The 18,083-nt window shown below is 41.6% G+C and overlaps 1 protein-coding gene across 4 annotated transcripts; it reads left to right on the forward strand.

Moving 5' to 3' along the window:
- Positions 1 to 2,116: 2,116 nt before the first annotated feature.
- On the forward strand, positions 2,117 to 16,438 carry RGN (regucalcin). Of its 4 annotated transcripts, none has more exons than XM_058535744.1 (7): positions 2,117 to 2,198; positions 3,857 to 4,037; positions 6,421 to 6,603; positions 12,809 to 13,024; positions 14,692 to 14,823; positions 15,185 to 15,339; positions 16,009 to 16,438. In XM_058535744.1, the coding sequence occupies exons 2-7, from the start codon at positions 3,869 to 3,871 to the stop codon at positions 16,057 to 16,059; spliced, it is 906 nt and encodes a 301-aa protein (XP_058391727.1). In that variant the 5' UTR covers positions 2,117 to 2,198; positions 3,857 to 3,868; the 3' UTR covers positions 16,060 to 16,438. The 4 variants fall into 4 exon arrangements, with proteins under 4 accessions (XP_058391727.1, XP_058391726.1, XP_058391724.1 ...); XM_058535743.1 differs by having other exon boundaries at positions 2,118 to 2,198; positions 3,860 to 4,037; XM_058535741.1 differs by lacking the exon at positions 2,117 to 2,198 and adding an exon at positions 3,295 to 3,622.
- The last annotated feature ends 1,645 nt before the right edge of the window (positions 16,439 to 18,083 follow it).

The raw sequence follows: 18,083 nt of genomic DNA on the forward strand, positions 1-18,083 counted from the left end.
AATTCAGCTAGATAATACTCTATACCTATAGTATACAGCTAGTATAACATATATACTATATGTGAATTGCCTGATCTTGATAATTGTGTTGTGGCTATGTAAGAGAACATCCTTGCTTTCAGGAAATGCTCACCACAGTATTAGACATAAAGGAGCATCATGCCTGTGACTTACTCTCAAACTGTTCAGGAAAAAAATATATATATATATGTATATGTATATGTATATATGTAAATGAGAGAGAGAAGGGTAAAGTAAATGTTGTAAACTGGTAACATTTGGGAATCTAGGTGAAGATAATCATGGATTCTTTATATTACTTTTGAACTTTCCTGTAAGACAAATTTTTTCAAAATAAAGTTATCACCTCCCCAGAAAAAAAAAAAAGCATCTAGTGAACAACCTCTATGGGTCGGCACTGTGGTGGGACCTGAGGAGGCGAGAGTGAATAAGACGCATCCCCAGCCCTATGGGAGTCATGATCTAGCGGGTCATTCTGGCAGCAGATCCAAAGGGTGAGGCGAGACCTCCAGGGAGATGACAACAATCTGGTCAAGAAACGGGCAAGGCCTGAATGAACTAAGGCAGTGCCAACATAGTTGGAGGACATTAAAGGGACAATTTCTATGATCTGGTGACTAACAACTTGAGTTAGGAAACAAAAAAAAGTCTAGGGAGGAGGCCAGTCTTCTTGCACAGTTCATTGGTTGGACCACGGGCCCATTCACCAAGACAGAGTGCCCAGGAGGTTTGTGGAGAATAATGTGATTGGTCTGGACAGCTCCGTGATGCTGTTGAGTAGAGGGTTTGAGCTACAGGCTTGTAGCCTGGAGGAGAGATCTGGGCTGAGAAACGGCCTGAAGAGTCATCAGCATGGAGGAGTTAGAGGAAGCCATGGGATAGGAAGAGGTCACCACAGAACCCCAGAGATCCCCATATCTGGAGATCTCAATGCCACTCTGCCCCACACAAGAAAGTGTCCTTCAAGTTCTTATTTTTCTACTGATGGTTTGGGCTATTTGCCAGATTTTTCCCAGCTGGACGTGTGGCTTTGCGAGTCTCCTCACTTTGTAGACTTGTGTTTTCCCATCTGTAAATGGGGACATGGGAGAGTAGTTGTCTTAAGTACCTCCCAGGGTGAAGGGGAAATAGTTGAGGCCATAAGTGCCAGTTATTCTAAGTTACTAAACTTAAATCTTGAGCTGAGATTGCTCTCCTGCCTGCCTCAGCCTTGCACCTTTGCATATTCATTTCTGGCCCTTCCTCCTTAGTGAATTACAGGGAATTAGAGTGCCACAGTGATTGAGATTTGACTGTACTTAGGGGTTTTAGGATAGCGCTGATGGCAAGGAATGGGACACTAGATTGCGATAAATGAGGTAATAGTGGCCTTGGATTCAATACACACAATAAAATGCACAAATCTCAAGCGTAACACTGGATGATCTTTGACAGTACACGCACCTATGCAACTCAAACCTCCATCAGGATACAAAACATCTCCATCACCCTAGAAAATTCCCTTAACTCCCCTTCACAGTTAATCCCTGTCTCCCATCCCCCAGGGGCAACCACCATTCTGTTTACCTCCCTCCGTTCATTTTTTTTTTTCACTGTTTTAAACTTGCGGGTTATTTAGAGAAAGTGTGGATAGTGAGGTGGCAAGACCAGGAATACATTGAGGCTCTCAAGGGAGAAAGTGCAGCTGAGTGCCGCTCAGGATCGTTTATTCCGTAGGATTTTTAAATCAAATTGAATCAAGCCTTTCCTCTTCCCCCACCACAAACGTTTTGCAAGAGTTGGCCTCCAGCCATCCGAGCCTTCTCCACGAGGAAAAGGGAGGATTTATTTAACCGCTTTGTTCTTTTCTTTTTAACATGTTTGTGTTTAACCGGACCCTCGACCCAATCTCTCTGTTAGGCATTTTAACAACTTTTTTGTTTACGTAAGAGAGAAACTTTAGCTATCCGTCCAAACTCCAAAGATTGGGTTCACTGGGCTCCAAGCCTCTGCCCCGCCCCCTGGCCCGGGGCGGTTTTGCAGGATTCTTTCAGCCGGGACGAAGGAGGGGGACCGCGTTAGGGGTTGAGTCCCTGCCCCACAGCCCCCAGCCCCAGGCTGCGGAGCCGCCACGTGGGTCTCTCCCCCGCCCCCTGCTCTGCTGCCTGACCTTGGAGCGCCTGGAAGTCACCAGCCCGGTGAGTGCCCCGGGCGGGCCGGCTTTCCCGCCCCCTCTCTGCAGAGGAAAGTTCTAGCGACAGCCGAGCAAAATGCGCTCGGGCGGGTCTTCCAACTAGGGCCGGCTGGCAGGAGGCCGACTGCCCTCTGCCCGCCCGGGTCCCGCGCCCCGCGCGCCCCACTGGGCCGGACGGGCTGGTGCGCCGTCAGCAGGGCCCCCTCGCCGGGACGAGGCGGCCTCAACCTGCAGCTTTCCAGGGCCTCGCGGTCTCCTGAGGCTGCAGCGGCGCCACCAGGTTGTGCGGAGGCCCCTCACCCGCACAGGTGCCCCAGGTGTAGCGCGGGCCCCTGACGCTGCGTCCCCGCTCCCCAGCCCAGCCACCCCTTGGCGGCCAGGGCCCTCTTGCGGAGCCCGGGCAGAAAAGGGCCATTGGCCAGCCCCTGGCTTACACGACCGAACGTGGGGTTAAAAGTTGCTATTGCAAAAGTCCCGCGTCTGATCTTGGGCCTTATCTCCGAGTGATAACATGAAGGCCTTTGGAGCCCGTGCCAATTTTTAACAGCCAATGAAGATTGCAAATGCTATGACGCTGGTAGTCAGTATTTGAGGCCAATTTGAACTGTGTGTTTCTTAAAAAAAAAAAAGCAGTTTATTGAAGGAAATATTAAACCAAAGATTCTTTTCCTTTTTTTCCCCTCTTGTTAGTTTGCCCATCCATGTGTGGGACCACTTATTTCACAGCAGATAGGTGCCAGGGAGAAGGATGACGATGCAGGCAGTTGGGATCATCATCAGGGTAGAGTCTGGGAAAAAGAGACAGCTCTTGAAAATTGCCTCTTTCCTCTCCTACATGGGTTTCTTAGATAATGTTTTTTCTTTTCTGATAATTTTTCTTTTTCTTCTCCCTGTTCACTGGTCAGTATCTGGCCTCAAGTCTCAGCATAGAATGTTCCTGCCTTTGGAGTTCAAGACTCCTTGCCAAACTGTCACGGTGCCTTCCTAGGCAGCAAGAAATAGCTCAGGGGGCTGTCAGATCCTACAATGTACCCAGACAAGGTCCTCTTCTCCACCCCCTCAGGTGTCTGCATTTGAAAATGGATGTTCTAATTTAGTGTATTATCACTGATGAACATATTTCTAAAAATGCAGTTCAGAAAAATGCAAAGCGGGAGGGCTCTGGCCTTGAGCAGTCAGAGACCAGAGACAGAAATCAACAACTTCAGTGGGTGGGGAGGGCAGCAGGAGAAGGTGACCTGCAGACGCCCAGAGGGGCCACCAATGAGGGAGCTGCCCGCCCCCTGAGCCGCCTTGGGGACTAGGGTGCCAGCATAAAGGGCAGCCTTGCCTTGTCTGAACAGCCGGCTCTCTGAGGGTCACTAGCGCCAAGGCGTGGCTGTTGGAGTGTTGCCTTCCTTTTTAAAGATAGCTTGAAAAAAAGCACTGGTGAGTTGATTGAAGATGTCTCATGTTATGGCCTATTGGCTCTTTCTTCTTTTTCCTACATGTCTCCTCCTACCACATTGCATATCTTGTTCTGATTTGGGGTAAGTGTGGCCAGCCTTTCCAGTTCAAATAAAAAACTCACTCTGTCTTGGGATCTTACCAGGCTCCTAAGCCAGCTGTTTTGCTGAATTGGCTCCATACGATTCCATTCCATTTTCTCTCTGTTACCTTCAGTAGATCTCCCCCATGACAATGTCTTCCATTAAGATCGAGTGTGTTCTGCGGGAGAACTGCCGGTGCGGTGAGTCTCCAGTGTGGGAGGAAGCGTCCAACTCGCTGCTCTTCGTAGACATTCCTGCAAAAAAGGTTTGCCGGTGGGACCCACTCAGCAAGCGAGTGCAGCGAGTGACCGTGGGTAAGGATGAAGGCCGGGCTCAGAGCAGCCCAGACAGCCATCTTTTCCCTGGGGAGGGGCGGTCACCTCATGTGTCATTCCCCGGGGCCCTTCTTGTTTAAGCATATTGAATATGCTTTAAAACGTTTGGATTGTCGTGCTCTCTGTGTACTCCCACTTTGACCCCGGAGTAAATTCTGGGTGGTCAATACTTCCCTCTTCCTCTCCAGGTGAGGGGCAACATTTCCCATTTGGTTAGGGTGACGAGGCACTGTAGATCTTTCCTTAACACCTCCAGATCACAGCATTGAAAGCTGGAGAGCCGGTTTGTGGCACAGCAAAGGCTACCTACCGTGGGTCAGGCCAAGGCCTTAATTTTCAAAAAGCATAACAGGTATATCCCTTCTTTGAATGTGAAAAGAAGAGCTTTTGGACTTATAAAGCATCACCCAGGACTGTCTGTTCACTGTACGAAATAGGGTTCATGACGAATTTCAAGCGCATCTGAGTGTGATTCTGTTTCTGGCTATGTGATTTCTAGAGGAGGGGTTTATCACATTCTGTGGCCCAAGGGTATGGGCTTGATTAGCCATAAAGAAGTTTCTTGTTTTCATTATTGTGTTCCTGGGAAAACAACCAGGAATTCCTGTGACTTTGGGACGCTCTCTCAACCCAAAACTGGGGACCTCAAAAATTTTTTTTAATCAGAGGGAAGAGCTTTTTAATTCACTCAAGGATATGACTGCGGCTGGAGGCAAAGTGACTGTGACCACTGAGGTCAGAGTGGGGGGATCGCCTTCACCTTCCTTGGTCTCTCTTTCCCAGCATGCATACGTTAGGGGGATATTCCTACCCCTAATCTGCAACCCCCCCAAACCATGAAAAGGACTGTGGTGTCAGCAGTAGCTTGAAAAGCTAACAGAAGTCTCAGGCCCCAGGGTAGGATCCCCGATGAGAGTGTGACCCTCCTAACAGTGTCCTGCACATTCCCTGGGACCCTCAATGGCTCCAATCAACTTCTGAGCAGAGCTAAGAGCCACTCCCAGAGCACCCAGCGCCCTGCCCTGAATAGGTGCTTAGGAAATGTTTTCAAAATAAATTATGATAAATTTGTTTCCTATGACTGCTCACCATGGTAATCAATCTCTCCACTGTAAAAAAAACTTTCCGGCCCGGCCGTGTGGCGTAGTGGTTAAGTTCTGCATGTCTGCTTCAGCAGTCCAGGTTCACTGGCCCCAGATCCTGGGCGCGGACCTACGCCACTCGTCAGTGGCCATGCTGTGGCAGCAACCCACATACAAAATAGAGGAAGATTGGCACAGATGTTAGCTCAGGGCCCATCTTCCTCAAGCCAAAAAAAAAAAGAGGAAGATTGGCATTAGATGTTAGCTCAGGGCTAATCTTCCTCAGGAAAATAAAAAGTAAAAGTTTCCGTATACATGGAAAAATATTAAACCCAAAAAACCTAAAATTTAAAAATACAAAATATATATATATATATATTCTTTGGTGAGGAAGATTGGCCCTCAGCTAACATCTGTTGCCAATCTTCCTCTTTTTGCTTGAGGAAGAGTGGCCCTGAGCTAACATCTCTGCCAATATTCCTCCACTTTATATGTGGGACACCACCACAGCATGGCTTAATGAGCGGTGTGTAGGTCCATGCCCAGGATCCAAACCGGCAAACCCCCGGGCCACCACCTAAGCAGAGCCTGTGAACTTAACTACTATGCCACCGGGACGGCCCCACAAAATATTTTTGAAAAATGCAAAATATAGTAATATAATGAAGACACATGATGGTTTTATCACTGCATCTACATTTCCATTTATTATTTTTATCGTGCTTACCTCCAAAAAGGATTTGAGAAACAATTTTCAATTAAATACATATAAAATAAGCCCCTTAAAAAAGACAAGTCCTGTATTGGAGGGAGAGAGAGATATCACAAAACCTAGTTGCTGGAACTAAACACAGTTTGTGTCTCTGAATTTGCTGGAGATCAGGCAAATAGAGCATTGCTTGCTCTGTGACAACTGCTCTGGTGCCCCTCCCCCAGGTTAGGAACCCCTCCTCTTAACTTGATGTGGCGCTCGCCCCAATGTATGGTATGTGTGCGTCTGCTGTAGTTTGACTTCTCTGCTTCTCCCACTAGACTGGGAGCTTCCAGAGGAGTTGAGTTTTATTCACTTTTCTATCCTACTGCCCAGAACAGCACACGGAGTCATGTTCAAAGAATATACTTGGTTATGTAGCCTTCACTATTCAACAGAAGGAAGAGAGCTCCCCATTGTCAAAAGAGCTGAAATCCTGTTAGAGAGGCCAGGCAGCATGGTGGCCACAGCGTGCTGCTGGGCCACTGGATCGCATGCCGCATTCTGACTGCTGCTTTTGCCTCTGCAGATGCCCCAGTTAGCTCTGTGGCCCTCCGCCAGTCGGGAGGCTATGTCGCCACGATTGGAACGAATTTCTGTGCTTTGAACTGGGAAGATCAGTCAGCAGTTGTCCTGGCCACAGTAGAGAAAGACAAGAAAAACAATCGATTCAATGATGGGAAGGTGGATCCCGCTGGGAGATACTTTGCTGGTATGGTTTATCTTTAGCACCTACTTCCTGAGCTTGGGAGAAAACCATGATGTGTCTTCTAAGAGTCTCACAGCTATAGTGGGGAAACTGTTATTCATAATGGGTCTTGACTTCTTTTATTATTAGTTGAGTAACTTGTTTCCTTAAAAAAAATCCCATGAGAAAAATTTCATCGATATTCCTTTCAATTTCTGTCTCTAGCAGAGACTAAAATTTGTATGTACTTTTGTAGTTTAAATGAGTTTTAAACTAGAGGTTTTGTTGTCGTTGATATTTAAATTGGAAATAATTTCAAATTCATAGAAAAAAGTAAGAATAGTACAAACAACAGCCGTCTACCCTTTACCTAGTTCACCTATTGTCAACATTTGCCTCCAGTTGCTTTCTCTCTATATAAACGATAAAACGTTTATCGTTTTTCTCCGGAATCATTTGAAAGTACGTTGCATATATCACATGGTTTTACCTCTAAAATATTTCAGTGTGAATTTCCCAAGAAAAATGACATATTCTTACATGACCACAGTGGGTAGTCAACTTAAATAAGTTTAACATTGATACAATAATTTATTGGATATACTGTCTATACTCCAGTTTTGTCAATTAACCAAATAATGTCCTTTATAGCATTTTTTCCCTCCAATCCAGGATCCAGTCTGGGATCACGTATTGCATTTAGTTGTCATGTCTCTTTTATTTTCTTTAATCTGGTACAGAACATAGCCTTTCTTTGTTTTTTATGACATTGCCATTTTTGAAGAATACATTCCCACCCACCCACCCCCCCCCGTTTTTAATAGAACATTCCTTATGTTCCTGTGTTTGTCTAATGTTTCCTTGTGATGAGATTCTAGCCACTATACATCCGTGGCTAGAATACTGCGTAGGTGATGTTCTGTCCTTCTCAGAGTGTCCCATCTGGAAACCATCTGTCCCTCATTGGTGATGTTATTTTGTATGTGTGTGTGTGTGTGTGTGTATGAGGAAGATCAGCCCTGAGCTAACATCCATGCCAATCCTCCTCTTTTTGCTGAGGAAGACTAGCCCTGGGCTAACATCTCTGCCCATCTTCCTCCACTTTATGTGGGATGCCGCCACAGCATGGCCTGACAAGCGGTGCATTGGTGCCATCCGGGGATCCGAACCCCAGGCCGCTAGCATTGAAGCGCGCGCACTTAACTGCTATGCCATGGGGCCAGCCCCGGTGATGTTAGTTTTGATCACCTGGTTAAGGTCTTCTCAGATTTCTCTACTGCATAGTTAATACTTTTTAATTGCAATGTATAAGCATCTTGTGAGGTTTGTTAGTTATCTGTTGCTGTGTAACAAATTACCCTGAAATTTAGTGGCTTAAAATAACAAACATTTATTATCTCATATGGTTTCTGAAGGTCAAAAATCTGGGTGTGGCTTAGCTGGATTTTCTAGTTCAAGGCTATGTCATGAAGTTGCAGTCAAGCTGTTGGCCAGGTCTGTAGCCTCAGCAGAGGCTGGAGTCTCTGAAGGGGCCTGGAGGATCTGATCTAAGCTCACTCACGTGGGGATTGGCAGGAGGCTTCAGTTCCTTACCACATGGGCCTCTTGCTTCCCTCAGAGCCAGAGATGACAGACAGAGAGAAAGCACCCAGGATGGAAGCTACATTCTAATTACTACCTATCTCAGAAGTGACATACCATCATTTCTGCCATGTGCTATTGGTCACACAGACAGTGATGGAGAGGTCAATACACAAAGGGTGTGAATACTGGGAGGCAGGGATCATTAGGGGCCATCTTGGAGGCTGGCTACAATACAGGGAGATACTTTAAGTCCAAGCAAATATCCTGGCCCTCATGAAAAGTTCTCCCTTAGGTTTTACATTCGTTGATGATTCTTGCTGGAACCAGTCTTTATTATGATGGTTGCAGAATGACTTATATACAGCTTTAAATGGATTTTAACTATAGTTTGAAATTAAATAATGCATTTCACATAAAGTTCTCATTTACCTCCCATCATAACCACCCTTTAGGTTAGCCTAAGTTGATTCTAAATCTCTGCTGTTTCCACCTCCCCACACTGCCCTCTCACGTGATCAGCCATGCTGTCCTGGCTCTATTCACTTCCAACACAGAAGGTAGGTGAGATCTGAGCAGCTGGCTGTGGATTGTTTCCCATCTTCCCGGACTTAACACAACCACAGATCAAGTCCAGAACAGGTTGAAAGATGAAAGATGAGAATCCATTGGAAGCCCTTCTGCCGGTAATTTCTGCAGGATAAAGAAATATGATTAGATACCTACCTCCTGTTGAAACTGATTTTCTCTCTCCCTTAGGGCTAGAAGTTTACAGTCCAGTGGCACTTTGTGAGACAAAATAAAGATGTCCTCAGAGGCCTGAGTTCTTAACCTGGAGTCCCCAGTTCTTACCTGTGCCTTCAGGAAACCCCTTAAAATTATAGGCATCATTGTGGGTGTACATCTTGGTCGTGTGCATCTGCCAGTAGCACCTGAGAACCTTTTTCTAGAAAGAGTTCATAGCTTTCAGCAGGTGCTGAGAGGTGTCCCTGAACCAGAAAAGAGTGGGGTCATCGGATAGTCTAGATGGAGTCTCAGGATGGTAGGTAGTACCCTGAAGGTGGCACCACACCCGAGGTCTGACCTATCTGTGCTCACTACTAGATAATGATGCATGAAACAGGGCTCCAGGTTGTTCTTTCCCTCTAAGAAAAAGCCCTTTCCAAGCAGCGGGGGATTCACATTCATGTTCCAGGCATCTCTTTCTGTGAGGCAGATAGCGGGGAGGAATGTTAAGGAAACAAACTCAACTGCCTATAGCCAGAAACTGCTGCGTAAACATCCTTCTCCCCGGGGAGGGAGGTCTTACCCTGGCTTGCTTGCTGTTCAGGCTTCCCAGTATTAGTTGCTTTTCCTCTAACTCGATCTTCTTTCAGATGGAGCATGGTATAGTAGATGAGCTTTCCAGTTGCTTCATTACAAATTCTGCTCTGCCCCTGAGGTCACACTCAAATCTATCTAAGTGAATATTCATGTGCACTTGAGAAGAATGTGTATTCTGCTGTTGTTGGGTGGAGTGGTCTGTAAATGTCCCTTAGATCCAGTTGGTTGATGGCGTTCAGTTCTTCCATTTCTTTGCTGATTTTCTGTCCATTTGTATCTATTACTGAGAGAGGGATGCTGACATTGCCAACCATAATTGTAGATTTGTCTATTTCTCCTTTCAGTTCTGAGTTTTGCTTTATGTATTTTGAAGCTGTGTTGTTAAGTGCATACACATTTAGGATTACTATGTCCCCTTAGTGAATTGACCATTTTCACAATGTGTAGTACTCCTATTTATCCTTGGTAATTTTCTCCAATAGCCTCTCCAGCTTCCTTTTGATTAATATTTGCATGGTATATATTTTTCCATCCTTTTACTTTTACACTACCTATATCATTATATTTGAAGTGAGTTTCTTGTAGACAGCATATAGCTGGATTTTTAAAAAATTCATTCTGACAATCTCTATCTTAATTGATGTGTTTAAATTATTTACATTTAATATAATTATTGATATGCTTTGACTTAGATCTACCATTTTATTATTTGTTTTCTCTTCTTTCCCTCTGTATTTTTTGTTCCTCTGTTTCCCCTTTCCTGTCTTGTTTTGGGTTATTTGAACATTTTTTAGAATTCAATTTTAATTTATTTATTGCAGTTTTTCACTATATCTCTCTGTATAGTTTAAGAGTTTCTGAAGAGATTGCAAAATATATAGTTAACTTCTCATGGTCTTACTACAACCAATGTTTTACCGCTTCAACCGCTTAAATCACCTCTTTATGCTATAGTTGTCTTTATATCCATACATTGAAAATCTCATCGGAAAATGTAATTTTTGCTTTAACTATCAGAAATGTTTAAAGAGCTAAAGAAGAGAAGAATAGTCTATTATACTTACTCATATATTTAGTATTTCTATTGCTCTTCCTTCATTCTTGATATTCTAAGCTTTCTTTTGGTATCATTTCCCTTCTATCTGAAGAACTTCCTTTAGCAATTCTTTTAGAGCGGGTCTGCTGGCTATGAATTCTCTTAGTTTTACTTCATATGAGAATGTCTTTATTTCACCTTCATTCTTAAAGTATAGTTTTACTGAATATAGAATTCCAGGTTGACACTTCTATTTCTTTCAGCAAATTAAAAATGTGTCACTTCCTTCTGACCTCCATAGTTTCTCATGAAAAATCCACAGACATTGAAATAATTATTCCCCTATATGTAATATGTCATTTTTCTTTCATTGCTCTCAAGGATTTCTATTTGACTTTAGTTTTCAGAAATTTGATTATGATGGTCTGGCTATAGGTTTCTGTGGGCTTATCCTGTTTGGGGTTTGCTCAGCTTCTTGAGTCTGAAGTGCTATGCATTTCACCAAACTTGGGGAGTTTTGAGCCATTACTTCTTCAGATATTTTTTTGGCCCTGTATTCTTTCTCCTCTTCTCCAGGAATCCAATGACACATATGTTAGCCCTTTTGTTCTTGTCCCACAGGTCCCTAAAGCTCTGTTCATTTTTTTTCAATCTTTTTTCTCTCTGTTCAGATTGAATAATTTCTATTGATCTAGCATCAGGTACACTGACTCTCCTCTGTCATCTCTATTCCGCTATTGAGTCCATCCAGTGAGTTTTGTATTTCAGTTATTTTATTTTTTAGTTCTGAAGTTTTCATTTGGTTATTCCTTATATCTTCTACTTCTTTGCTGATATTTTCTATTTTGAGTTTTGTTTCAAGACTGTTTAAAAATTGCTCTTTGAGCATTTTTATAAGAGCTGCTTTAGTCTTTGTCAAATAATTCCAACATCTGTGCCATCTCATTTTCTGCATCTGTTGATTCTTTTCTTATATGAGTTGAGACTTTCATGCTTCTTTGTGCTGCCAAGTAATTTTGGATTCTATCCTGGACATTTTGACTGTTATGTTATAAGACCCTGGGTCTTGTTTAATTCCTATGGAGAATGTTGATATATTTGTTTTAGTAAGTAATCTATATGTTTAGGTTCAGACCACGAGTTCCAACCTGCTTTCTATTAGGTGCCATTAGGATCTGTCCCACATGTGTGCCACTCAGTGGTCAGTCTGAGATTAGAAGATGTTCTATCCATTAGCTCCCATTCTCAGTCTTTGATATGCTAATTAGAATCAGATCCATGCATGTACAAGTAGAAGATGAGCCCAGGAGATCATAAACAGCTTTATGGGCTTGCATTCCTGAGCAACATCCCTCTTCACTGTCTCCAGGTTCTTTCCAGTTTCCTGGAGCTCTCATTTTCATTCCTCCAGCCAGGAACCACCCACTTCTATGATTGTGCTGGGGCCAAGCAGCAGGAGGACAGAGAGAGAGAACACCAAAGCAACAGTGTTTGGCTCTGCCCTTTTATCCCTCCTTTATCAAAAGGAGAGGAGTATCCCCTTCCCTCGGAGTCTTGATTCCCGTAGTTTCCTGTTGCTGCCCTTGCTGCAGAATTGCCTGGGGACTGGTGCCTGAGAGAATGGAGGAAAAGGAGTGGAAAATAACCAGGGCATTTCTTCCACTGTCTCTGAGCCTCAGGAGTTTCCTTTTCTGCTCCTTGAGCCACATCTAGAGGGTTTCTCTTGGCTCTCTGTCTGCACACAGTGCTCACTTCCAGATTTCAGGCTGTATTGAGTTCAGGCTGGGACATACTGGAGGATAAAATGGAGAACTCACCACCAATTAGGTGGTACTTCAGATTCTGGTGTTCTTCCCTGAGCTGCCTGATGTTTTGTTTTTTTGTTTTTTTGTTTTTTTTTTTTTTTGATGTCTTCTTTTTTATTTTTTTTATTTATTTATTTTTTAATTTTTTGTTTATTGCAGTAACATTGGTTTATAACATTGTATAAATTTCAGGTGTACATCTTTTCAGAGTTCTCAAATACCTACGCCATGCATTTTGTCCAGGTTTGTAGTTGTGCCCAGTGGGAGAAAATGAGGTGGGTGCAGACGAACTCCTTCTTTTCTGGAGCCAGAACCTCTCAGTGTAGTTTTAATTTGCATTATAAACAAGGTAGTTGTCATTTTTTTAAAATATAGGACCCAGATTGGGATTGTGTAATGATTTCGTTGATTTAATCGCGAGAAAGGAACCCTGGTGAGAAAAGATGGTGTGGCGCCTGAGCTCAGTGCTCTTTGAGTTTTGTAGGCACCATGGCTGAGGAAACAGCACCGGCAGTTCTGGAGCGGCACCAAGGGTCTCTGTATTCCCTCTTTCCTGACCACCACGTGGAAAAGTACTTTGACCAGGTGGACATCTCCAATGGTTTGGATTGGTCCCTGGACCACAAAATCTTCTATTACATTGACAGCCTGTCCTACTCTGTGGATGCCTTTGACTATGACCTGCAGACAGGAAGGATCTGTAAGTACTTTTTCATTATTTTTCTTAACACTGCTGATATTTTTTTCATATGTATGTAACTAGTAAGCTACCTCTCCCTCAACCCATGCGAAAAGGTCCTTACGTGTCGAATAGAGAGCTGTCCAGTATTATTATTTCATTATGGTAATGATTATACAGACTTGACCATGCTGCCAGTCAAGGCATGGCCTTCAACACAATTAAATAGGGCCACAGTTGGCGTAATATAGATAGATCCTTAATCCTCTTTCTTGCCACCATCGCTAGACAGAGGTTTACCGTGAAATGGATCCTGTTCTACCAGGAGGTGCCTAAAGGCAAATAATATACAGCAGAATGGGATAAAAGAACAGAAAAGTAGAGCTTGGGGTTGATATTTCTTATTTTACTTTAGTTAACCATAGGCAAGTTCTCAGAGACAAATTAACAGCCTTTCAAAATGGAAAAGTAAAAAAAGTTGTTGCAGGTTGTTCAGCTCCACTAATGGGCTCTACATGAGTCAGAGTTGGAAACTGGAAGGGAAGGAATTATTGAGAAGAATTGAGAAGGGAGTACTTGAAACTGTTTCATGAAAGATGCCAAACCACAAGAGCAAAACCAATAACAAAAATGGCTAAAAAAAATCACAAGACTCTCGGGTAGATTTATTCAGAGGCAAAATATTCCAGTACGGATGTTTTGCTTTGAAATATGTAGTGCTCTCTTTTGTGACTGTCTTTACCCATTTTACTCACACGTGGTTTTAACATTTTTTCCATTATACCTCAGTCCGATTACTGTAATGACCTGGGTTTTGATGTTTATTTTCTGTACACTATGATTCCTCCTTTGAGGCCAGACAGTTGGTTTCAGAATACCCCTCCTTTCAGAGACAAGCTCTTCTAATATTTAGTTTTCAGAAGGTGATCTTGGAGCACTCACTCAGGCAGAAACAGAACTCATACATCTTACTGGTTTTTGTGTATAAATTGTTCACATGGCGCCATTAAGTTGCCTTCTAGATCTTGGAGTTAATCAAAGGGGGCATTTTTGTCATTAAAACAGTAAAGGTCTAACCGCAGACTGAAATGTATCTGAGGTGGGCACGCAGGCCTTCAGTTCAGGTCAGCCTCAGAAAGATCTACTGATATTTTATTAAGAATTCTGCTTTCTACTGGACTGTGGTTACCAGGGCAGTGGGGGTGGGGGGAGGGCACAAGGGGTGAAGGGAGTCATATATGTGGTGATGGACAAACAAAAATGTACAACCCAAAATTTCACAATGTTAGAAACCATTAAAACATCAATAAAAAAAAATAAAAAAAATAAACACATAAAGACTCTCAAAACAAAAAAACAAACAAACAAAAAAAAAAGAATTCTGCTTTCTTTTTTCTCTTCTCCTCTGAAAGCTTAGACAGACATGTTTATACTCAAACTAAAGGGAGTGAATCCACCCCAAATCATGTGGTAAAAGCCCTTTGTTGAGGGGCGCCCATTCATGTTTCTGGACATTTTTTAGAGTTAGGCATCCTTCTGAACCATCCTGCCTATAGTGCCCACATGCCAGACCCTGGATAAGCAGAAGTGATCAGTATTTATAATCAGCTTGATTACTCATTGTTTGATGTTCAGTATTGACCAGCCTGTTGTTTCATTGTGTGTTGCGTGTGGGTTTTTAACCATAGCTAACCGCAGAAGTATTTATAAGCTGGAGAAAGAAGAACAAATCCCAGACGGAATGTGTATTGACGCTGAGGGGAAGCTCTGGGTGGCCTGTTACAATGGAGGAAGAGTGATTCGTTTAGATCCTGAGACAGGTAGGCCTATAGCAAAATGAAAAATCCTTGCTAAGTCTAAAAAACACCAGACACCAGGAACTGGAGAAACTTCATTACTAATAAAGTTATATAGAGATATATTCAAAGGTCTCAATTGGATGATTTTGGAAATAAAGGCCAAGATAGAGCCCCAAATTTATAGTCAGAACTTCTTTTCCTGGGGACGTAAGTCTTTTTGCTCAAAACAAATTGTCATGGAAGGTAGGTTAACTCCATGATTGAAGTCCGACCTCCACAATCTTCTTTGAACTTCCCTATTACTCTGCAAGGGGTCCCGAAAGGTTGCACAGGTTGACAATTTGCTAGAACTAGACTTCAAATAAAATATTTGGTGATCTAGGGAAAAGACTCCAAACTGTGAAGTTGCCTGTTGATAAGACGACCTCATGCTGCTTCGGAGGGAAGGATTACTCTGAAATGTATGTGACCTGTGCCCGGGATGGACTGGACCCTGAGAGTCTTTTGCGGCAGCCTGAAGCTGGTGGAATTTTCAAGGTGATCTGGCTATTTCTTTTATTTGGAGGGCGAGGTGGGAGAGCCTCAGTTAAGAAACGGAGTGATTAGTGCTTTTTCATATTTCCAAAACATGATTCTGTCTAGCATTTTAAGCTCATCGTGCTAGACGTAAAAACATTTAGATTTTCTAGTTATCTGAAGTCCAAGACAGTGTGTTTCACCTACTTTGTACAGTACTTAAAATATTTTTTTTTTTGCTTCAGTAGTGTTTGTTGAAGTTCTATAAATCGGTAGAATGGGCTTGAAAAACCAGTGTTTGAAACATGTTTATAAGATCAGTTGATTGTTTTGATGTCACAAGAATATTTTCAGGTTTTTAACTTTTGTAACAAAACAAACAGTGATAAAAATTAGAGACCTTTTGAGCTGAAAAGAAATACAGAAATCATCTGGCTCAAACCCCTTTGTTAACAGGTGGGAAGATGATAGAAATAAATTCAGTTTTAAATCCAAGTTAGTTGTAAATGGTTGCTATCTATGTGAATAATTGTGTTGGACCACAAATACCTAATGAGGTAATTCCTTTTAATGATAGGAAATAAAACAAGGATAATAGGTGGCTAAATATATTATTATGAATCATATGTTTTTGAAGAATACTTGTGAATTACCTTTTATCAGAGTTCCTCTCTTTTCTTTTTTTAACAGATAACTGGACTGGGGGTCAAAGGAATTCCTCCCTATCCCTATGCAGGATGAGTGACAGGCCTTCTTTCCTACTGGAGGAAACTTTGAGGACAACTAGAAAATTCTGGAGCTCAAATTTCAATCTAGTTACAAAAACATGAAGCAATAATATTATTAACAGGGTTAAATTTTTATTTACAATTTTTGAAGGTAGAGGATTTTTAACAAATGGGGTGACAGGTGCTTTTGATAAACACTATAAGACCTTCTGCAAATGTACTATAGAAATGTAAAGAATTGTTCAACTGACAACCAGCCTCTTGATTCTTTGCAAATTGCTGGTGGAGGTAGGGGAGAGGGAAGGGACCATATCTTTTCTTTATTCTGCATCTCATACTTATTATACCCAAAGCTTAAAAAAACTAATAAATATTAATCTGCTAATGACTTATTATGATTATGTTCCTTTTTATTTTCATCATAATCTTATAAAATATGCTGCAATGCTAATCTACCTTCAGATTACTCTTGTTTTAGTTTGTTATTTTACAAACTAAAATATTGCTGGAGGATAAGAATTAAACACTTTGGCAAAGTCCATGGTTCCAACTGCCACCTAATAGATGTAAAAGTAATATATCGCTTTGAAAAGAATACTTTTTTAAAAAATAGCTTTATTGAGTTATAATTGACCTACACATATTTAAAGTGTACACTTGATAAGTTTGACATATGTATAGATTAATGAAACCCACACCAGAAGCAAAATAATGAATCTATCCACTGCCCCAAGACTTTGCCTGTGTCCCTTTGTAATCCTTTCCTTTGGTCCCCAGGAAACCACTGATCTGATTTCTGTCACTCTAAATTAGCCTTATAATTGGGTAGTGTGATTTCTCCAACTTTGTTCTTTTTCAACATTGTTTTAGCTATTTTAGTTCCTTTGGCCTTCCATATAAATTTTAGAATCAGCTTGACTATATTTACAAAAAAAATCCTGCTGCAATTTTAATTGAAATTGCTTTAAATCTGTACTACAGTTTGGAGAGAATTGGCATCTTTACTATTTTGAGCCTTCCAATCCATGAACATGGCATGTCTTTCCAATTATATAGGTTGTCTTTGATTTCTTTCATCAGCATTTTGTAGGTTTCAGCATACAGATCTTGTCCATGTTTTGTTAGATTTATATCCAAGTATTTCATTTGTTGGAGCTATCGTAAATGTTGTTATTATTTTTAAATATTTTGTTTTCAGTTGTTCATTGCTCATTTATAGAAGTATGATTGATGTTTGTAGGTTGACCTTGTATCTAATGACTTTGCTAAACTCACTTATTAGTTCTAAGAATATTTCTATAGCTTTTCTGGGATTCTTTGGATATATAATCATGTCTTCTGTGAATGGAGACAGTTTTATTTCTTCCTTTCCAATCTATATTTTTATTTATTATTCTTGCCGTATTGCACTGGCTGAGATTGGCAGTACTATGTTGAATAGGAATAGCAAAGTGGATATCCTTGCCTTGTTCCCAATCTTAGGAGAAAAGCATGCAATCTTTCTTCATTAAATAGAATGTTATCTGTAGGGTTTTTTATAAATGCCCTTTCTCAGGTTGAGGAAGTTATCCTCTAGTCCAGTTTGCGGAGAGTTTTATTATTATTATTATTATTATTATTATTATTATTATTATTATTATTACTATGGATGTATTTTATCAAATGCTTTTTCTGCATTTGTTAATATGATCTTGTGATTTTTCTTCTTTAGACGTTAGTATGATAGATTTTTGCATTCCTGGGATAAACCCCCCTTGGCAGTGGTGTATTATTCTTTTTATATATTGCTGAATTCAACCTTCTAATATTTTGTTCAGGATTTTTGCATCTATGTTCATTAGAAATATTGGTCTCTAGTTTTCTTTATTTCTACTGTCTTTGTCTGGTGTTGACATCAGGGTAATACTGGCTTTGTAAAATGAGTTAGAAAGTTTCCCTCCTCTTCTATTCTCTGGAAAAGATCATGTAAATTTATTGTTATTTATTCTTTAAATATTTGTGGGGCCGGCCCCGTGGTGTAGCGGTTAAGTGCATGTG

Source organism: Diceros bicornis, chromosome X (assembly GCF_020826845.1).
Source record: "Diceros bicornis minor isolate mBicDic1 chromosome X, mDicBic1.mat.cur, whole genome shotgun sequence".
Taxonomy (NCBI): domain Eukaryota; kingdom Metazoa; phylum Chordata; class Mammalia; order Perissodactyla; family Rhinocerotidae; genus Diceros; species Diceros bicornis.